This window comes from Eupeodes corollae, chromosome 3 (genome assembly GCF_945859685.1).
Source record: "Eupeodes corollae chromosome 3, idEupCoro1.1, whole genome shotgun sequence".
Taxonomy (NCBI): Eukaryota; Metazoa; Arthropoda; class Insecta; order Diptera; family Syrphidae; genus Eupeodes; species Eupeodes corollae.
The window spans coordinates 128,789,903-128,809,211 of record NC_079149.1 but is presented as its reverse complement, the minus strand read 5'-3'; the positions used below and the strand labels follow the sequence as shown (position 1 = coordinate 128,809,211).

Here is a 19,309-nt window from a genome sequence, read left to right as displayed (position 1 = left end):
CTTTAAGGCTGCCACAGAAACCTGATATCCAATGAAAATATTTTCAAAAGAACGAGTTTAAACTTTTTGTATTTTTATTGAAAAATTCAAACAACCTAATTCAATGAATTTGCCTTTAGACTATGATGTTGGTTTAGATGTGACATGTAAACATCCAAATCATCATCAGATTCTTCATTTAACCTTCTATCTAAATCATCTTCGTCATCCATTCGGCTTATACACCCATTTTCATCTTCCTCCGAACTCTCTCCAAAGTATTCATCTTCTTTATCCTGATTCAACTGATTGAGATCATCCAACTCAGCGTTATCATCAACTTGACTATAGTCGAATTCTTTATCTTGACCATTTAGGAACTTCGCCTTCATAATACCCACGAATTCCTGTCGCAGAATCTCCCTTTCCCCAGCAGTTATGAATTTTTGCTGCTTTACCTTCTTTTTTGCCTTTTTCTGCTTCTTTATCACCTTCGAACTAGTACAGGGTATATTCTCATCATCGAAATTCCCCCATTGTTGACGATAAGCTGGTGATGCATATTCATCCTCTTCGTCACTGCTCTCGTTTCTAGATTGAGGAGTATCTTCATCATCATCTTGGTCTTCTTGTTGCTTTTGTAGAATTTCCTCAGCGTTATCACGGTCCATCTTGTTGAGGAGAATCCCTGAAAAAGTTGTATTTCTCACATCATAAGTGTCCCTTTGAGTTCTCTCCTCCTCGGACAGATATTGCCCAACAAGTTCGTGATATAAATGCGGTTCCCTCTTCATCATCTCAGTCTCACTGAAATATTCATGCATTTTCTGTGTAGCAGTATATCGACGGTTTTTTACACAACTTTGTCTTTTTTCTAGTTTTATGTGCAGATCTTCCAGGATATAATTAAATTCATCTTGATCTTGATGTTCAGGAAGAGCCAACTCCTCAAAGAACTCCAAATGTTCGGCATCTAAATATGGACCAAATCTCATAATAAATGTTTTGGGATTTTTCCTGAAAACTTCAAAAGCAATGGATTTTTTCTCATCCCCACTCAACTCTGGATCATCAATTTGTTGGCTTTTGAAAATAATTTTGGGATTTCGGCTTAAATATTCAAAAATATCATCCAAAGTTAAAGTTGATTTCTCTCTTACGACGATAGCGCCATTGCAATTGACATTTCCTGCGGTCGCATCGTCGGGATCTTCGTTTGTCATTTTTTACTTCTTTTTGTTTGTGAAATTTTCTGCACACCAAAAACAAGAACTACATCAAAACTTGTGTGCATACGTTTGGTTTCTGTTGGATTTGTGATTTTCTCGGTGTTTAATAATGTTTTATTATTTGACACATTTCGTAATAAGTTAAATTGACAGATTTCGCGAAGAATTCATCACTTTTCACGGATATTAAGGTGAGAAATCAAGTTTTTTGTTGTTAACAATGATGGGGGAAGTGTTATTTTTTGCGAAGTTGTAAAGTTTGACATTTGACAGATGTCAGATAAATATATTCGCCGCTGTCATAATTTTTGACAGATCGTATATTTTTGTTTTGTTGATTTGTTTTTATTGTAGGATTTAAGGGGATGTTTGGCGCAGGCAGAGAGATAACAACAAAATACGTAAACAAAAGAACCAAAATAGAGCAAAAGCAGGGGATTTTCATTTTGTGTGAAGTGTGATTCTATTTTCCTGCAGCACGCAGTCAGTCAGTCAGACGGGCTCTGGCTAGAATAATAATAAAATAAATAAATAATTTAGTGATAAACTTTATTGTGTGGTTAGTCATAAACAGTTTGTGCCATGAATTGATATTAATTTAATTTAAAACATAAAACAAAACAATAGAAGGTAACTAAAAAGGTTTGTAGAAGCCGACGAAGACGAGTGTGGTTTTTTGATAGTTCTTTTTTCTTCTTAAAAGATGTGCCAGCGAAGCGTCTAGGTCTTGTCTCTTGTTCCTTATCTTAATTCATATTCTAATCGGTCGTTGTTAAGAGATTATCAACTAGCATAAAAGTAATGTACACATTTCGGCACAAATTAAGTATTTGAATAATATGACTCATTCTGACAGAATAAGCCACATTTCACAAGACTTCCTTTTTGCTTAGATTGCAAAGAGAGGTGCCTTCCCATAAGACGAAACTGGGAATCACACTTTTGAGGAACTTTTATTTCATTTGTTTCTTTTTGTCATTTTGAGAATTTATTGGCATTGAAAGAAATCAGAGAATACCGATTTAGGGTCTAATAGTTAATTTATTAAATTAAGGTAGGTATTTGAAAAAAAAAAAAATACTTACGTATGTTAAGTGCGTCCATCGATTTTTTGTTTCAATACTGTGCCTAATCAATTGGAAGTACATACATTAGGCACCTAGTGCACATTTCGCGTTGTTTACTTATGTACATATACCTATAGGTTCTCTGTCTTTCAACACGAGTCTCATGATTTTTCCTAATACCAATGTCTAACCTATCTACCTACTTTATCTAATAGGAGAAGAAGAGTAGGAAACTCCAATTGTGTGGCATCCGTGGATTGAAAGTAGAAACTATAATTCTTATAACCACAAATGAGTTTTCTTTAAAGAAACCATATTAGTAGGGTATATTTAGGTATGAATATCGAAGACCGCAATTTATGAATAGATAGGTCATTTAAGAAATATATTCTATGTTAATCGTTTACTTCCTGAAATGAGATCTGTCGAAGTTTTAATAGCATTGTCAAGACGTATACATCAATTATATTTATTTGTCCTAAAGACTCTCCAATTGAATAGGTATCTCCTTGTAGCGATTGTAAACACAAAAGCTAACTTACTCTTTGTGGTGATTTCAACTGCAATATTTTGACTGAAGACATTTTAAACTAATTTAGAACTTTTAATTTATATGCAGTCATTTTAAATTTTTCGCTTAATTCAAAAACGTTTCTGGACGTGTTTTTTCTAAGACATTTTGATAAAGTATTTCCTTTAGAACAACTTCAAACCCGACTTCGAAAAACGAGAATAACTAAGTGTTCCAGACAATTTCCGGAAACTAAAATAGATGCAGAACAAAGCTGATCGGTATAAAGCTCTTCTTAATCATAACTTTAAATAATAGAAGAAATTGAAAACAATATAATAAGACTATATCATGCTTCGGTACCAGCAAGGAACCACACTTTCGTTCATTTTATTCCTAAAAACAAATGGATAGCAATTACAATAAATTACTGAAACTCTTATTTAAATATTTAAAGCTCTTTAGAGCAACAAATTCCAAGGATTATAAAAATATGTGCCTAAGAGCCAACAAAGATTTAAAACAGCTTTGCGCTAATAAGCCTTGCACATAAGCTACAGCTTAGTAAAAATTCAAAGGAATTTTTGCAAAACGTTCGTGAAGTTAGCGGATGGCGGCAAAGTATGGATATAACTCTCAAAGTTCAGACTCTAGCAGCTCATTTTAAAACTCTGTTATCGGCTGAAGAGAATCTTCATACTTTCAGCTTTGCGTTAATGAACGCGTGTGTTTCCGACCTGGACTGCTCAATATCGTTAAGTGAATTGGAAAAAAGTCTCACGAAAATGAAAAACAACAAAAGCACCTGAAGCGATGGAATATCAGTAGAGTTTTTCAAAAATTCCAACAATAGCTTACAGACCTACATTTTGGATTTCTTCAACCGCCTCTATGAGAATGCTTGTGTTCCTTCAAATTTTACTAAAGCCTTCATTTTCACAACATTTAAGAAAGGAGATCCTATTCATCCTGATAACTACAGGGAATATCCCATCTCAACTCGCTTAGAAAGATATTTGCTAGAATTCTTTATGAAAGATTATCTATCTGAACTAAAAACTTATCTTCTCAGCATATTTATAGCTGGCTTCCGCTCTGAATTCACCACTATGGATCACATATTTGCATTGACTAGCTTAGCTAGAAATCAGATTGAAAAAAAAAACAAAAAACTTTATGTCTGTCTCGTTGATTTCAAAGCTGCATACGACATAGTAAACAGATAAGCTTTGCTTTATAAGCTCTCAAATATGGGAGTATCACGAAAATGTTTGATTCTGTATTTTCAATTTCTAAAATCTTCAAACGCAGCTGTATGGGATGGATCTAAACTGTCAGAGTGGTTCGAAACAACGGCAGGAGTTCTACAAGGATGCATTTAGAGCCGTCTGATATTTGATCTGTTTATTGATGATACTTCTAATATTTTGCCGGGTGGCGTAATCTTTTCGGGAACTCTCATCAAAGTTTTGTTCAATGCTGACGATTTGATATTACTAGCCGACAATCCTTTTTCACTGCAACTTCAAATTAATAAATTACAGTCGTACTACCAAACATGGGATCTGGAAATCAAAGTTGAAAAAACAAAAGCAATGATATTTGAAAACCGATTATGTAGAAGAGCTTGGTAGCGAAAGGATTAAATGTGTACGTGAATTTAAGTATCTAGGAGTTCTGTTTACATATAACTTAAACTTTTCCAAGCACGCCAAGGAAAAAAGCAGTGAAGCTAAGTTAGCATTAAATTCAATGTGGCCGACTTTTTTTGCACATCCCGATATCAACCATTCGTCAAAATACAAGGTTTTTAATGCTACAGTCAACACCTGTATGTGCTATGGGATACAAGCATTTGGATTTACTCCATTCGAAGAGTTTGAGTTGGTTCAAAGACATTTTCTTAAACGCATTTTTTGTTTGCCGAACTCCAAGCAGACCTACGCGATTAATGTCAAAATAGGATTACCACCAATCTATATAAGAAACCTTAAGGCTACTTCAAACTATTATACGAGTGTGATGAGAAGAACTGATACCAGTCTTTATAAATTGATATTGGTTAGACTTTTGCAAACAAATGCATCAACTTTCAGGGAATGGAACCAGCTGGCCCTATCTCATTACATCGCGTTTTCAATAACCGAACATAATCTGCATGAGTGGTATGATTTTTTTACGGCTATCATCTCAAGAATAGATGACGCAATATTCGATCAACACTTGACCAGAGCATCATCGTCTTCTTCTAGAAATATTTATAGTAAACTCAATCACCGAATACCTATGGAAGAAAGCTATTTTAATGTGTTAAACTCACCCGATTTAATAAGTACAGTTTTAAGACCAAGGGTGGAAATTCTCAACCTTAATTTCATCTCCATAGAGTTGATTCGAAGCAAATTTTGTAACCTGTGTAACAGAAGAGAACTAGAAGATGTTTACCATTTTAAAGCTGTGTGCCCAGCATTCGATATTGTAAGTTGATGACGATGTTCAACTTATCAGGAGTTTTCTACTTGGACTAATCGAGGATTGTGCTGCCAAGGTTAAGGATCCTAAAAATATAAATCAATGGTCTAGTGCAGGGGTCGCCAAATGACGGACCGCTGGCCCATTTTGTGCGGACCCGCGAGAAAACTAAAGAAAAGACAACTTCTGATATAAATAACTTTAGTGACCCCAAAAAGATTAACGCGAGCTGTACCTTTACGTAATTTAATAATAATGTATCTCCCACATTATCTTTGTTCAAGTCAATTCGAAAACGGCAGGGCGAAGTAACGAGCGAGCGAGAAAGAGCTCGAGGATTACCGCAAGTGTCAATATGCAAGAGGTCAGTGTTTTGTTTTAATTTTGAGCGAAGGACGACGCGCGTTGCGCTGAAATGAATATAACTTTTACAATAACGAGTTTTGGCTGTATATAGCGAATTTTGACTATGGAACCGAAAAAAAGAAAAGTTCAAGATGAAAATAGACAGTTTTTGCCGGGATGGACCGATTTGTATTGTTTTACGGTTCCAAATCGTGCTGGAGCAGTAACAATGTGCTTGATTTGTAACCATACAGTTGCATTAATGAAATGGTCGAATATAAAACTACATTATGATGCAAAACACAAATCATTTTCCGGAAACTTTCCACTTGTTAGTGATCTGCGTAAGTCCAAAATTGCAAGTTTACTATCAAGTTACCCATCTTCGACCCAGATCATAAGTCGCTCAATGACTGAGCAGGGAAAATGTGGTGAGGCTTCTTTACGTATTTCTTGGATCTGCCTAAGCATATAAAACCATTTACTGATACTGACGTAGTTATTACGTTATTATGCCTTGGCTATGGATGAATCATGCAATGTCACTTAAACGGCAAAGTTATTTATTTTTTTCACTACCTGGACACAACGATATAAACTTTTTTTGAGGAGATATTGCCTCTTTTGTCGCTCTTAGCAAGTACCCGAGGAGAAGACATGATCGAAGCAGTGATGGATTATTTTGAAAAAGATGAGTAAGACTTGAAGAAGCTCTTACCGGTAACTACTGACGGTGCGCCAGCAATGGCTGGGAATAAAAATGTACTAGTTAACCTGTTGAGAAGCAATGATAATTTGGTTTCCTACCACTGTATTATTTATCAAACTGTGCTTTGCTGCAAACATAATCACGTACATGAGCGTATTATGCAAGAAGTGATGAAACTTTCTTTCGTGAATTGAAATCATTTCTTAAAGAAGTTGGTTGATGCACAAGATGACGATCTACGTCATGGTAATAACGTCAGATGGTTAAGTAAAAGCTGCATTTTAGAAAGATTCTTAAGCATTTTGGAACACTTGAAAAAATATCTTTTTAACAGTGATCAGACTTCAGCAAACGCTTACTTAAGTTTTCTAAACGAAAAAGAAAATGTTGCTGTCATTGCTTAAATAATTTCGGCTCGCAATCGAAGAAGTTAATCCAAAATAAACCTTTACTTAATTTCCACGAACCATAATAATAAATAATAACTAACTATTGAACTAAAAACTCTGTGAAAGATTTGGTCAAGATACGTGAATGCTTAAAATTGTCCTGTTGTAGCTTCTACAAAGAACTATGCTTTAGATCGTACACAATTAAAGAGTTTAAAATATTCTTTGTTTTTTTTTTCTTTTTAGATTGAACACCAAATCCACACATACAAAAGAAAAACAAATGGCATCCTATCAGTATTTCCAATGGTACTGGTCAGACTTTTGTCCCACAGGAATAACACCGTTTGCTGCCGATTCAAATGATCTTTTACCATGTTTCCAAGAAATCTGCCTTCAAATCCCAGTCTATACAATTTTCGCAGCTGTATCTTCCTATAATTTCGGTTGTTACAATCGACCAGTTATAAGAAATCCAACTCAAAAGCGTTTAATCTATTTGCGTATTATCACAACATTGTTCCTAGCTGCTTTGCCAGTAACAAAGATTTTCTTCTTCCATTCAGTGGGATTGCCAATACAACCAATTGATGTATTGGTTGTGAGTATAGAATTCGTTATGTGGGTCCTACATTGTGGTAAGGAAGTCCTTTTGATGAAAAAAAACAAAAAGCTTTTTAATCAAATTTTTTGCAGGTTATCTTTTGTCATCGAGAAGGTTTGGAGAGTTAAGCCATCGAGGATCATTGAGTCTGATAGTTTTGTGGTCGTCGGTGTTTGTTTTAGATGTTGTTTGGCTAAGGTCGAATTTTAAAAGCTCATTTTGGTCATGGAGCTTGGCTACTGTGATTATGGATATACTCTATGGACTGACATTGATACCAAAAGGATCCGCAGTGCCATCGTTACAAAATATTGATCGAAATAGTGTAAGATCCTAAAAGTTCTCCCTTTTATCAACTTCACTGGTTTTTTTTTTGTAAACCTTTTTCAGGAGCAACAATCCCTACTCACCAATCGCTATGTTTACTTTCACTTTAATCTCAATGAATTTCTGCTTGGCCATGCTCAAGACGAAGCATCATGTTTATCAAAGTTTTTCTTCTACTGGGTTGAACCGTTGATTACAAAAGGAGTCGCAGGAAATCTCAAGAAAATTGAAGATCTCTTTGATCTTCCAGACTGTTTGAATATCTCGGGAATAAGTGAAAAACTCCATATGCAAATATCTCGAACAAGGTCGACCTTCTGGGCACTGCATAAGACATTTGGTCGGGAATTCTATTTTATTGGCCTTTTGAGATTTATGGCAGATACTTCGGGGTTTGCGGGACCCCTTTTACTTGGAGGATTATTAAGTCAACAGGCCACTAATCTAACTGGAACAGATTCTGAACCCTATTGGTATGCATTGGGTCTTTTTGGATCCACTTTGTTATGTGAGTTGTTTTAGTTTTTCAACACAAGTTAACGAATTTTGAAAGAGAAAAAAATTCTTTTAGCTGCTGTGTGTTCAACTCACTTCAACTGGCGGATGTCCATCATTGGCATGAAAATGAGGATAGGCGTAGTCACCGCCATCTACCGGAAAGCTTTAGAAGCTCGAGGACTTAAAAACTCCCGTCCGGAAATTTTAAATCTAATGTCAACGGACACAGATCGAATTGTTAATTCTTGCATAAGTTTCCATTCGTTTTGGAGTATTCCGTTTCAGGTGAGTTTTGTTTTTTCCTAAAAACAAACAAGTGAGAAATTTTGAAGAAGAGCTTTTTGTCTTAAAGCTTTTTACTACACTGTACCTGCTTTATACACAACTTGGAGTGGCTTTCTTAGCTGGGGTAGCTTTTGCCACTATGTTGATTCCCATCAACCGCTGGATAGCGAGAAGTATTGGCAGTATTTCGAAAGACTTGATGACAGCAAAAGATGCCCGTTTGGCAGCAACTAGTGAAACTATCGCTGGAGCAAAGCAGGTGAAGCTGCACGCATGGGAGGATGTGTTTATTCATAAGATAAGAGGTGGGATTTTTCATTTTTTCAAAGTCTACACTATTCCTGATTTCATTTCCTAATTAATTTTGTTTAGATCTTCGAAAAGAAGAAATCAAGTATCTTGCGAAGAGAAAATATCTCGATGCTTTATGTGTCTACTTTTGGGCTACAACACCCGTCCTCATGTGTCTTCTTACCTTCGGGATGTCAGCGTTGTTAGGAAATACTCTCACAGCCGCAACAACTTACACTAGTGTTGCTCTTTTGAACATGTTAATCGGTCCACTGAATGCTTTTCCCTGGGTTCTAAATGGATTGGTTGAAGCTTGGGTTTCTGTAAATCGTTTACAAGAACTTTTTGATGTAAGAAAAAAGTCTCGAAAGCTTTACAAAATCTCACACTTGTCATGTTTAGCTTCCAAATTTGGACTTTTCTTCGTATTATCAACCTGTGATCAAAGGTTCTGCACCGCAAAAAGTCGATGAAAAGCCAACTGTTCTCCAGCTGAAAGATGCAACTTTTGAATATGATCAAGGTCGATCTCCACATGAGGATAATTTTGTATTTCGTCTCAAGAAAGTCAATCTCGATGTGAAAAAGGTAAGTTGAGTCACATAAAAACGCTGAGAAAATAGAGGTTTTTCAAGAAATGTGGGTTTAGGGCGACTTAATTTGTATTGAAGGACCGTTGGGAGGTGGAAAAAGTACTTTCGTTTCAGCTCTTGTTGCTGCCATAGAATGCATTGATGGATATGTTTGTGTTCATGACTTAACTGCTGGTAAGTATTCCTTTTGTTTTGACTAGATGCTGGAGCTTCTGGACCTTGAATCTCTTATATTTGACAGGATTTGGGTATGTTCCACAAACTTCTTGGCTTCAGAGAGGAACCATTCGAGATAACATTCTCTGGGGAGCTGTATTCGATGAACAACTGTACAAAAATGTTCTATTTGCCTGTGGTCTGAGTGAAGACCTCGAGGCTCTGGGTGGGGATCTAGTTGGAGTTGGGGAGAATGGTAGGACTCTGTCAGGTGGTCAACGGGCAAGAGTTGCCTTGGCTAGAGCCGTTTATCAGGACAAAAAAAGTATGCGGGTTAAGGTTCTTCTCCAACTCTGTTTTTTCATATTTATAGTTTTATAGTTTATCTCTTGGATGATGTTCTGTCATCTTTGGACGCCCATGTAGCGAATCATGTGGTAAAATACTGTCTCCTGGGATTGTTAAAGGATAAAACAAGGATCATCGTCACAAGCAATAAGACTTTGTTCTTCAATTCAAATCAGGTTCGTCAAGAGCCAACCCTAAAAAATCCTATGATTTATTTTATGATTTTTCTTAGATTCTTCATGTGGATAACGGTGTAGTGACAAAAAGCGATTACATGACCGAAAGTATTGATCTAAGTCTCGAAGATGATGTTGATATTGGTATTGAGCCATTTAGTCAAGTTAGAAGTCGTATGTCAAGTGTTGATCTTCTAAACGACAACAACGCAGAGACAAAAAGTCTTGATAGTGTCATGATGGAGGTTTGTTATATTTTCTAAAAATATTGGTACATTTTGTATCCTTTTTCTTTAATCTTATTTCTTTCTAAGGAGTCTCGAGAATATGGAAATCTATCATTGAATGTTATTTCGTGCTATTGGCGGGCTGTGGCATGTCCTTTAGGAACTGCTGTCCTCATATTCGTAGTTCTTATGCAACTCTCGAGAAATGTTTCAGATGCTTGGCTAGCTCATTGGGTTACTGATACGAATATCAAACCAATCAATGGAACTAATCTAACAGAGACTCTTGTCGGAAATGGAACGATTCCTGTTCCAGAGCACGACTATCGTTATTACTTGGGAATATTTGCCTCGCTGGCGTTGACAAATTCCATGTTGACATTGATTAGAGCTTTTTTGTTTGCTTATGCGGGCATAAAAGCAGCTAAAATTATCCATGACAAACTTCTTAATAAAGTTCTTTATGTAAGTGAAAGGGGTAGAGGGCGGAATATCGAACCATGTTCTAATTTTCAATACCATTTCGTTTTCTATTTTCAGACAAAATTCCAATTCTTTGACATAACTTCTGTGGGTCGAATCTTGAATAGATTCTCCTCGGATACTTACACAATCGATGATTCTCTTCCGTTTATTTTAAATATTCTACTCGCCCAAGTTGTGGGACTTACAGGTAAGGAAAATGACGTCTTTTTTTCTACCCAAAACAACATCAATCTTCATTTGTTTCTTAGGAGCTCTCTGTATAAGTTTATATGCCATGCCGTGGCTTAGTTTGGTTGTTGTTCCAATGGTTCCGATATACTTGAGTCTGCAATATCGCTATCGCTATGCTTCGAGAGATATTAAGCGTCTTTCTAGCAACGCCCTCTCTCCCCTCTACACCCACTTCACTGAGACTCTCGAGGGGATCACAACAATCAGAACGATGCGAGCTGGTCCTCGGTTTCAACGTGATTTCCATGTGAAACTCGAAGAGAGCATAAAAGCTCAACTAACCTCTGCGGCTGCTCAACAATGGTTGGGACTTCGTTTGCAGATGTTGGGAGCTATGTTAGTTGGTGGGGCGGGTATCCTTGCAGCCATGACATCAGCACATACCACCAACCCTGGAATGGTGGGTTTGGCAATTTCCTATGCTCTCTCAATCACTGGGCTTTTGAGTGGAGTTCTCAATGCTTTGGCAGAGACTGAACAGGAAATGATCGCTGTGGAGAGAGTCGATCAGTATTTGAAGCTGGAAGAGGAACCCAATGCCAATGGGAGTGCAGATCCACCATTTGGATGGCCTAGTCAGGGTGTGTTGTCCTTCAAAGAAGTTCAACTAAAATATCGAGAGCATCTAGCGCCAGCATTGGAGAATATAAGCTTTCGAACGGCAGCGTTCGAGAGGATAGCAATTGTTGGGAGAACTGGTGCTGGCAAGAGTTCGATTATCGCAGCTCTCCTACGAGTGGCTCCATTGAATTCAGGAGAGATTTCGCTGGATTGTGTGAACTTGAAAACTCTCCCTCTGAAAAAACTAAGGGATCGAATTGGAATTATTCCTCAAGAACCGTTCCTCTTCGAAGGCACTGTGCGAGAGAATCTAGATCCAAGGAGTAGATTCATTGATTCGGAGATTTGGAATGCAATTACAAATTGTCTGGCCACACCACTAGTACAATCTTTAGGTGGACTGCAGGGAAGACTCGAGAAAGGAGGAACAAATTTGTCAGCAGGACAGAAGCAACTTTTGTGTCTCACAAGGGCGTTGCTTAAAAATGCAAAGGTTAGTTTTCAGTTAATTTTTCTCTGTAAAATCTCATTTTCTGATTCTTTGATATCAAGGTCGTCTGCATTGATGAAGGAACATCGAATCTCGACTCTGATTCAGAAGCAGCCATTCAAATAGCTCTAAGAAACTCCTTCAAGAGTTCGACAATAATATTTATTGCCCATCGTTTAAGTGGGCTTCAGAACATGGATAGAATTATCGTGTTGGATCATGGTGAAATTGTTGAACAGGGAATACCTCGAGAACTGGCCGAGAATCCAGATTCCTTGTTCCATGGGATGTTGCAAGCACAGAGAAATAAAGACTACACAATTAGCGAAGATGAAGGAAGATTGCCGGGAACATAGAAGACAATATTACACATCATGTAAATCAAAAGACTACTTAAATTTATAATTTATTGTTTTACTGTAATTTGACTAAACAAAAAAAAAATAACTCAAGATCTAAGCTGTAGATGGAGCTGAGGATTTATTGCATATTTTTATACCTACGCTGAAGTGAAAAAAGAAGAAGAATGTGTTGCAAGAACAACACATATTTTTTTTTGTTATAATTTGTATTAATAAAGTTGAAATTTATTAAACTTTATCTTTGTATTGTTACGCCTACAACACAACACCGACACAGATCTTCTTTAGCGCCATCTATTGAAACATTGCATATCGAATTTATGGAGGGAACAAAAAACTCTATTCCTGAGCATGAGAAGCGTGCGGTCGAAGATGTTGAGACTTTCAGAAGCCGAAATGAAGTTCGAAAGTCTTATGAGCAGGTGAAACAAAATTTACAAGTGTATAAGCCTCGAACCGAAAGCTGCAAAGACAAAAGTGGAAACATCATAGTAGAACGGTAGTCAATGCTCAGAATATGAATGGACCCCTTCTGAAGACTATAAATTCAACGACGAACCAAATTCCGCTGTCAGGGAGGATGATCCATTCAATATAGACGACGAAAGCCAGCAATCCTGTCTTCCCGACTTAGAAGAAGTAAAGATTGCCATATAAGTTGATGCCTAACAGAGCCGCTGGAGATAATTTGGTTAGGACCATGCATCAACTTCTCTGTAAAATATGTTTGTCAGAAGCATGCCTGTTCATGAATGGAAGCTCAGTATTGTTTTGCCCGATACTGAAAAAAGAAAAGCTTTTAAACTGCACCAACACAAAATCGAATACAAAATCTTCTTTCCCGTAATATATGATCGTCCAAAGCCCATCATCAACAACCTGGTAGGTCCTTATCAGTGTTGCTTTAGAGCAGGAAAGTCCACTTCAGCACTAGATGCAGTATCTTCAAAAAAGTCTGTCCAGTACTCAGAGTGATGTCAATGGGGCTTTTGTGAATAATGAGATAGAGGCGACAAAATGAACTTAGCCGTTAATGAGGGAAAAACAAATTACATGCCATGTCATCAGGGAAGGACTTACAACAACGTAGCTTTAAGGTAGTTAAGGATTTAGTTTGCTATACGTTTTAGAAGCATCTTCAGTCATTTCAAGATACAATTTCTTCGTGCGATCTACGATCCCGTAGGCATTTATACGACTGATAAGTTCATAAAGAGGTAACTTCCATGATTTAAGTTTATTGATTTCTAGCTCCATACCAGTTTCTTAAGCCGTCTTTTTCCACTCTTTGAACCACCCTTACTTGCTTTGCTTTCAGAGCTGCTTTTTTTGGTAGGCTATTGTTTGGCGTATAAAGCACTTTCAAAATGGTGGTCCACTTGTAGTTGTACTTTGAAGTTCTTATGAACAGTGGTGGTATACTTATACCCATTTTCATTTTATGGAGAACCTAAGCAATTTTTCTACGGTTTCCTACTTCTTTACTCCAGACTTGGGCTACATACAGCTTCAAAAAAATTATATTTTGTGCTGTGTAAAATGTTTTTATTATTAAAAAATGTTCCCAACTCATATTAATAACGGTGTTCACTTTTAACATTTATTGATTAAGATTCTCGTTAGCGCTAAATTTATTTATTTATTTATTGAATTCGTTAAACAAACTAACGTTACAACTTAAGAGTAATATTACATTTATTCTTAGATTTATAGATTTACAATGTTTAAGCAATTTGCAAAAAAGAAGTTAAACTGAAGTGTTGAAAAAATGTACTTTAAATATTTTACTTTTAAAATCATCGCTTAAGGAATATAGCAAAAAGGAATACTTGTTGTAAACTGAAATCAATTGGTTGATGGGACTGTTTTTACCATAGTTCGATCTGCTTGATGTAGGACGTAAAGGAACTTATCTTCTTATACTTGAAGCCATAAATAAAGTTTACTTGTTCCAAAATTGATGGTGATATGACTGACCCATTGATTAATTTTATAATAAAGCACAGCTGAATGTACTCTCTGTGTTTAGAAAGCGATGGAAGATTTGTAAGCGTGAGCCTATGATTGTACGGTGGAAGTTGAAGTCTATTGGACCATGGGAAGAAACGGGGGCAGAAGCGCATGAATCTTCTTTGTACTCCTTATATTCTGTTTATATGGATTGAATAAAAGGGAGCCCATATTATGCAGCCATATTCCAATATTGGTCTTACAAATTTTATATAAAGAAGTTTAAGAATATAAGGGTGGCGAAAATCATGTGAAAACCGTTTTATAATTACGAGTGTCTTGTTTGCTTTTTTAATAATATACATAGTCATAGTGATTTTTGTAAAAGTTAATTTTAGGTCAAGAAAAATACCAAGGTCAGAGAAAGTAGAGAGTTTAGTCAAATAAGAAGAGTCTAATTGATGATTGAAAGTCAAAACATTTTGTTTGCGTGTAAAACACATGATTTACATTTGTCTATGTTTATTATAAGCTTATTTATAAGACTCCATTCTCAAAAACTATTCTACTATCATCTTGTAGGAGTAAACAGTCGTCAAGTGAGTCAATACGTTAGAAGGTAGGTCGTTAACGTACAAAATAAACAGTAAAGGTCCTAAGTGGCTACCTTCTGGTAGGGGAGAGTGGGGCACATTTGAACACGTGGCACATTTGAACACTGCTTATACAATTTTAGTTTATTACTGTTTTTCAAAAGTAATTCATTATTTTAAACTGGCAACAATGTATCCTTAAACGTCATTGACGTTCCCTGCTTTTTTCAGTCGGCTTTCAGATTTATAGGTGGAAGGTGGTTTTTTAGTGCTTGTGCGTTATATTTGGCTTTTTAGTTGTAAGGGTGTGTACAAATTTTAGTGCGCTATATAAAACCAGGAAATAGGTACTTTTTATTAACAGTAAATAAATTTGGAACCAATTTACGGTGAGTTTTTAAATTTCTATGTTTTAATAAAGTAGTTATTCAACATTTTATGGCTTTGAAACAGTTGGAGCAGATTTGAACAAGTGTGTTTGGGGCACGATTGAACATGTTCAAAACTGCCCGATCAGTTTCTTCCACATATTTTTAGATCTTTCACTCTATTTTAGTCAATAAATGGGTTCAATGTTTCAATTACTTGTCTGCTGCTGCCTTCACTTCACTATTAAAAAGTTAACAAGCAACAAGGAGCCACAAAACTTAAAATTTTCAAGCAAATATTCAACAAAACAAGTTTTTACTGATGGTAAAGAAAAGATGCTTGAAAAATATTTGATACGAAGCTCGAAGATCAATTACTGACTGAGCAAGATTCAAGCTCGAGTATTAGCTTTTGAAAATCAAATGGCTGGAATTGAATGGATTTATGGCTTTATGAAGCGTCACTTAACGCTTTCAATACGAAAACCAGAGAATACAAGTTTGTCAAGGGCTACTAGTTTTAACCAGAAAAATCTTGAAGAATTTAATTCAAATTATGAGAGAGCACTCGGCAAGTTTAACTTTACAGCTGATCGGATTTTCAATTTGGATGAAACCGGGGTCACTACAGTAGTTCAAGCTCCAAACGTCATTTTACAAAAAGGCAAAAACAGGTTAGACAATCTGTTTCTGCTGAGAGGGCCAATTAATTACTATGGGTGCTGTTGTAAGTGCAATTGGCAAACACTATACCTCCCGTGTTCATATTTTGGCGGGCTACATTTTAAGACACAATGCTTGATGGAGCCACAACTGGTAACGTTGGTTACGCTAACATCCCAACGAGTGGTTTGATGACTGGAGGACTTTTTTTAAAGTTCTTGAGCACATTCAGAAATCCACAAGATGCACTAAATTAGACATGATATTACTTAAAAAAGCCAAGAGTCTGAAAAAACACCAATTCTGCCTTTGATTAAACGCCTTAAAACCTCCAAACCGCAAACCAAAGCTAAAGATTTTCTTTGGAGCAATTGGAAACATTACATACTTTCAAATAAAAAGATAGGTCTAATGCTGGGTGATGTCGGTCTTCTTCGACAAGTAGGGTATTCGATGAGTTTAGAGCAATATCAGCATTGAGTGTGTGCGAGAAGAATATAAGGTATAATATTTTGTTGAAATTGTAGGCAATCCCATTAAATTGGCTTAGTCCACATGAGGAAAGACCGCCAATTGTCAAGAATTCGTTGGTAGAGGCGTCTGTTTAGTCCAGATCAAGTTTGGAAGATTGAAATCGCCTAAGACTAGTTACTCGTCTTGTGGCTCTATTTGATCGTTTATTTCGTCTATGCAATTAATTAAGTTTTCATAACCGTTGCTAGGAGAACTTGGAGGTATATATTGTTACACTTTTTTTTTTCTTTTATAACTATTATTATTAATTATAATTAATATAATATTAACAAATCGAAACAAATTATCACAACAAAATAAACCGAAACAAACTCAACTGACGACGGCGGCTGCGTAGCGACGAACGACGATGCAACTCGCACTCAACCGAGTACGAATGCGACACAAAGAAGAGAACGAAAAAAGGGCAACAATACAGCTCGTTGACGAAGCTGTACCCGCGGCTGCTCAGCTGGGCTGGGTTCGTTTGGAAGAATTTATTTATGTTAATTAGAACAATGTTGATTGATTTATAAAATCAATCAAATTGTTATAATTTGAAATTATGTTATTACAAGTACCTACAGTGGGGTACGTTGCAATAAAAGTGGGCGCCAGGAATTTTTTTTTTTACAAACCGAAGAAGAAAATTCCAAAACTCTTATGATGAGTGAAGCGAATAAAAAAAAATGATAAACGTTTGACTTTTGACTTATAAATTTATTTCTTTGGGAAACCGTGGGATTGAAGATCCCTGGATTAAAACCCAAAATGTTTTCAAAATAAAAAAAATGAAAATTACAAAAATTGAAATAATTAAAAAAACAAACTAAAAAAAAAGAAAATGGGGTTTTAACACCGGACGCGTTTATATACGTATATATATATATATCGACGAACCGAACAACTAAACAAAAGAAATGAACTACTTATCTTTTCCTTTGTCTCCTTTCCTATTTTCCTCTTTTTCCACACTCTTCACAACTCGATCCTCGAATCTTTAATTTTCCTTTTTAATTTCCTCGACCTTTAGATTTCCTATGCTTCTTCTCAATTTTTCTTTTCTTCTTGAAAATTCCTCGAACTTTTTCCTCTTCTTTTTCTTGTCGCTTGAAAGGCTCTTTTTAGAGTGCCTTCCAAGCTAATTTAAAAACTTATTCTTCCTCCCTCGACCATTCCAGACACACACACATTCATACAACACAAGCATCCGTTTTCGTGATTGTCGGTCACGGTATCGCGGCTTCCTGGAAGCTTTACGCTCATCAGGAAAGCCACCGTTGTTGACTCTCAGCGAAACTTTACTTCCACACACACAATCACGGTTTCAACAAGTTGTTGGATGAGTTTCCAAAACTTGCCGAAACATAATGGCGAGTTCAGACCCCTTCCCAACTATTCTTATTTCTCGAGAAAGTGTAAAGAAAAACAAAAATCGAGAAGAAGTCTAAACTAGGCATTTTCCTATTACTATTAATATCGCGCGAGGTTCGAGGTGTGAATTTCGTACCAAAAATTAAATTAATCGACTTTAAAAACGCGGCGTTAAAAACCCATTTTTTACATAAACGATTAAATGTTATATTATTATTAAATCTACGTTAAAGTAAGAATGGTTAAAATAAAAATACATTGTTGTTGTTGTTAAGTAGGGTCCGCCTGACCGCATACTTCTTCGGCTCATCCGCCGGCATTTTCGACCTTGTCGAAAGAACTCGTTCTCGAACTCGATCACCTGTTTTTGTTGCTTTTGCAAAATAAAGGCTAGGTACACCTGTGGTTGATGAGACCATGGTTGCCCTCAACTTTGCCGATATTTTGCAGCCACAACGGGAAAAAGAAAACAGCTAAAGGCTGGTTTTTGTTGCGGTAAAATTTACCGTAACAAATCCCACCCTTACCTCCCAAGAAATGTGTTTACTTTTCAATAAAAGCAAACCATTTCTTAAGGCTCAGCCGGGGGTAGACAACAACAACAAAGGATAACCATCATTACATTTAAAAGAAAAAAGAAAAAAAAATCATTAATGTGGCACATTAAAATTAGACAAAAATGACAATGAACAACAAAAAACTTCTACAAAAGGGACTTGACTCAAACATCAACAAACGGTTTTAAGTCCTTAACATGCCACGTTCCTCGCTCTTTACCGCAATCATCTATTAGGAGATATGTCCAAGGTGACATTCTCTTGCTGACCTTGAAAGGTCCTACAAATTTCGTCGCCAACTTCGCCGCGAAATAATTTGCTGCATCGGACAGCGCGAAGTTCCTACGCCAAACGAGATCACCCGTGTGATATTGCGCGTCCCTCCTACGTAAATTATAAGTCTTAGCAGCCTTCTTTCCCGCTGCTTCCAACTTCCTAGCTATATCCTCTCTCAGTTTCCGAAACTGCCCATCAATTTTCGTTATATCTGGCTCCCTATCGCTATCCCTAATTCCTACATCATGGCCACTAGTTGCCAAGTTCCTACCGAAATTTGAGAAGTATGGCGACACACCTAAAACCTCATGTTGCGAAGTTCGGATTGCACAGGCCACTTTTGCCAGTTGCGAATCCCAACTCCGCTGGTTTTCCGAAACATACGCTCGGAGCGTAGTCTTTATGATTTGGTTTATCCGTTCCGCCGGATTCGCTTGCGGGTGATAATTCGCCGTAAACCGAAGTTGTGACCCGTACGCTTCGCTAAGCGTTTTCAGTTCCTTGCCACGGAACTGGGGACCGTTGTCACAGACGATCCACTTAGGAATACCGAAAAGAAGAAACACGTTTTCTTCCAACTCCCGACATACCGCTTTTGCCGTTGCGGACCGTAACGCGAACAACAAGGGGAATTTAGTGAAATAATCGACGACCGTTAAAATGTAAACGAATCCTCGCG

The 19,309-nt window shown here is 36.7% G+C and overlaps 2 protein-coding genes across 4 annotated transcripts; one reads left to right on the top strand and one right to left on the bottom strand.

The window, feature by feature from the left end:
* Positions 1-56: 56 nt before the first annotated feature.
* Positions 57-1,482, bottom strand: LOC129949234 (coiled-coil domain-containing protein 97). Its single transcript, XM_056060561.1, has one exon. It carries the CDS (start codon positions 1,200-1,202, stop codon positions 96-98), a length of 1,107 nt encoding a protein of 368 aa, XP_055916536.1. The 5' UTR covers positions 1,203-1,482; the 3' UTR covers positions 57-95.
* Positions 1,238-12,574, top strand: LOC129949233 (ATP-binding cassette sub-family C member 10). Of its 3 annotated transcripts, none has more exons than XM_056060558.1 (16): positions 1,238-1,399; positions 6,948-7,339; positions 7,398-7,630; positions 7,696-8,140; positions 8,204-8,415; positions 8,483-8,720; positions 8,788-9,056; positions 9,109-9,294; positions 9,356-9,473; positions 9,541-9,780; positions 9,837-9,979; positions 10,036-10,224; positions 10,294-10,671; positions 10,747-10,879; positions 10,941-11,977; positions 12,037-12,574. In XM_056060558.1, exons 2-16 carry the CDS (start codon positions 6,985-6,987, stop codon positions 12,328-12,330), a joined length of 4,470 nt encoding a protein of 1,489 aa, XP_055916533.1. In that variant the 5' UTR covers positions 1,238-1,399; positions 6,948-6,984; the 3' UTR covers positions 12,331-12,574. The 3 variants fall into 3 exon arrangements, with proteins under 3 accessions (XP_055916533.1, XP_055916535.1, XP_055916534.1); XM_056060560.1 differs by lacking the exon at positions 1,238-1,399 and adding an exon at positions 1,674-1,838; XM_056060559.1 differs by lacking the exon at positions 1,238-1,399 and adding an exon at positions 1,674-1,850.
* The last annotated feature ends 6,735 nt before the right edge of the window (positions 12,575-19,309 follow it).